The sequence below is a fragment of the Triticum urartu genome, unplaced genomic scaffold, assembly GCF_003073215.2.
Source record: "Triticum urartu cultivar G1812 unplaced genomic scaffold, Tu2.1 TuUngrouped_contig_9756, whole genome shotgun sequence".
In the NCBI taxonomy this organism is placed as follows: Eukaryota; Viridiplantae; Streptophyta; class Magnoliopsida; order Poales; family Poaceae; genus Triticum; species Triticum urartu.
In genome coordinates this window covers 1-2,036 of record NW_024120831.1, presented here as the reverse complement: position 1 = coordinate 2,036, position 2,036 = coordinate 1, and the positions used below count along the sequence as shown (strand labels likewise).

The 2,036-nt window shown below is 53.9% G+C and overlaps 1 protein-coding gene across 1 annotated transcript; it reads right to left on the bottom strand.

The window, feature by feature from the left end:
- Nucleotides 1–297: 297 nt before the first annotated feature.
- Nucleotides 298–1,078, bottom strand: LOC125532378 (heavy metal-associated isoprenylated plant protein 39-like). The gene is made up of 3 exons (XM_048696451.1): nt 1,019–1,078; nt 869–944; nt 298–708 (listed from the first exon to the last, which is right to left on the bottom strand). Exons 1-3 carry the CDS (start codon nt 1,076–1,078, stop codon nt 416–418), a joined length of 429 nt encoding a protein of 142 aa, XP_048552408.1. The 3' UTR covers nt 298–415.
- Nucleotides 1,079–2,036: the final 958 nt, after the last annotated feature.

Below are 2,036 nucleotides of genomic sequence, written 5' to 3'. Positions count from 1 at the left end.
TTCGGAAAACTTTTCACGGGGCAGCTAGCTCTCTCTGTCTTGACTTTTTGCTTGCAATTTCAAAAAGTTCTGCATGTTGCATGGTCTCTCTCTCTTATTTCGTTTCAGTTCTTGGCATACTCTCTCCAAACTTCTGAAAAAGTCTGCATGTTGGGCTCTTCCACATTAGAAATGATTCTGCCTGAGTTCTTGCTGCAAGGAGCCAGCTCTCCGGGATCCAGATCCTTGGCGGATGTGTCTTGCTCCTCGCACATGACGGATGGTAAGAGGGAGGAGGAAGAGCCAGAGTGTTGCGTGATGGAATCCAAGGTCGATGGTGGACAAAAGCATGCGGGGCTGTCTGACGGCACATCATGTCATGTAGAGTATCCATACTAGTAGGCCAACAAATATTGTAAATTTCATAGGCCTCGCGTCAGACTATTAAGGGCTGGGCGGCTGGCACAACTGTTAATTTTGCACACATCCACATGCACCGCAGCCCACATTGAACGCTCCGGATAGTGGATACCGTGTAGCTCAGGCTAAAAAAAACTGCTCTCTTCTTTTTCTCCTCCTTGGCCGGGCCGACGGAGACTATCCACACCGAGCAGAAGCGCTTGCGCAGCCTGCGGACGACGTCGACCGGGTCGACCGTCCCCACGACCGTCATCTTGCCGTCCTTCGTGTCCAGGACGATCTGGTCGATACCTGGGGAAGAAAGCCACGGTTGTCATCGTCAGAAGCGCCAAACTGAGGTATGCATGGTACGTGGATGAGTGAGCGGTCTCAGTGCATGCATATAAACAACGAAGCAGACCAAGCTAGCAAGATACATTGCCGGACGGGTTCGGACTTCGGAGAAAGAGAATGGGAGTGAGTAAGTCACCACAGAGAGTGGAGACGGTCTTGATCGCCTTCTGCTTCTGCCTGTCGCACTGCAGGTCCAGCTTCACCACGATCTTCTGCAGCCGTCATCGTGTACAACTAACCGATCAAACTAATTCACTAGTACGTACCTCAGGAGGCGCAGAATTACAAGTGAAATTAAGAAATGCCAGTTGGACCGGCTGTAAGCAGTGACCTTGATGGCAGCCATCGGTCCTCCGATCGACGAATTTGGAAGGGTGGGACGGGATGAAATGGAACGTCCTCTCCTCTCCCGGCGACGATGGAGCTGTATGGGCGGGAGTAGCTAGTGACGGAGCCTGGCGGGTTTATAGGCAGAGGCAGTACTCCGTGTGTTGTTGGCAGCTAGGACGGTGGGACACTGGGACTAGGGCGTGTGTGAGAGCATCTTCAACGGCCGCACACAAATTCCACGCCCAATAAACGTTATAGCGCGCCACTGTAGCATTTTTAATGCGCCGGTACCAACTTTGCTTTGGCAGGCGCCCAAAAACGCGCGCCCAAAAAGCAGACAGTGCAAATTGTGAAGTGCGCGCAATCCGGCGCTCAAAATATGTTGCGCGCGATAGCGTTTCTCAGCGTGCGCCCAAAAACTTTTAGCGCTACAGTTTCTGCTGGAGCTGCCCGGCGCCCAAAAAACTTAACTTTTAATACACGAAGCTCTTTTTGGGCGTCTGTTGGAGATGCTTTAAGCGCTATTGGAGAGTGGAGACCTAAGGCTGTACGTACGGTGGCGCTGGGGAATGGCCACGACGACCGACCTGGCGGAGTCTTGCTGCGGGTCCGGCCGGGGTAGCTCGATTGGGACATGGCGAGTGGTATCTTGACACACTTGGGCTTGTGAGCCAAGTAGGCCGACCGATTTGGCGTTGGGCTAGGCTGTCAATACAAGTAGTTACGACCAGTAGTACGTCCCTTGTCCGGCCTGATGCAATGTATTGCAACAGCTAGCGACGGCGCGCGGCCTCAAATGGTGCATCGGTGCGGACCAACCACCCATCACCTACCATGCCAGGAGAAACGAGAGGTTGGACGGCATAGCGGTAGCTCGAAGCAAGCTCGGCCGCCTGAAGTTTGCTTCGTCCCGGGCACCGGCGGTCACAACACTACGAGCACTCGTGTCGGTCAACGGATACGAGGGGGGGCCT

What these genes read in the sequence shown, in the direction of transcription:
- LOC125532378 (XM_048696451.1), bottom strand. Translation starts at nt 1,078, where the DNA reads ATGGCTGCCATCAAGGTCACTGCTTACAGCCGGTCCAACTGGCATTTC. An exon ending in GGCATTTCTTAATTTCACTT is followed by an intron (nt 945 to 1,018) that starts GTAATTCTGCGC and finishes TGACGGCTGCAG; the next exon opens with AAGATCGTGGTGAAGCTGGA. An exon ending in GACCGTCTCCACTCTCTGTG is followed by an intron (nt 709 to 868) that starts GTGACTTACTCA and finishes GACGATGACAAC; the next exon opens with CGTGGCTTTCTTCCCCAGGT.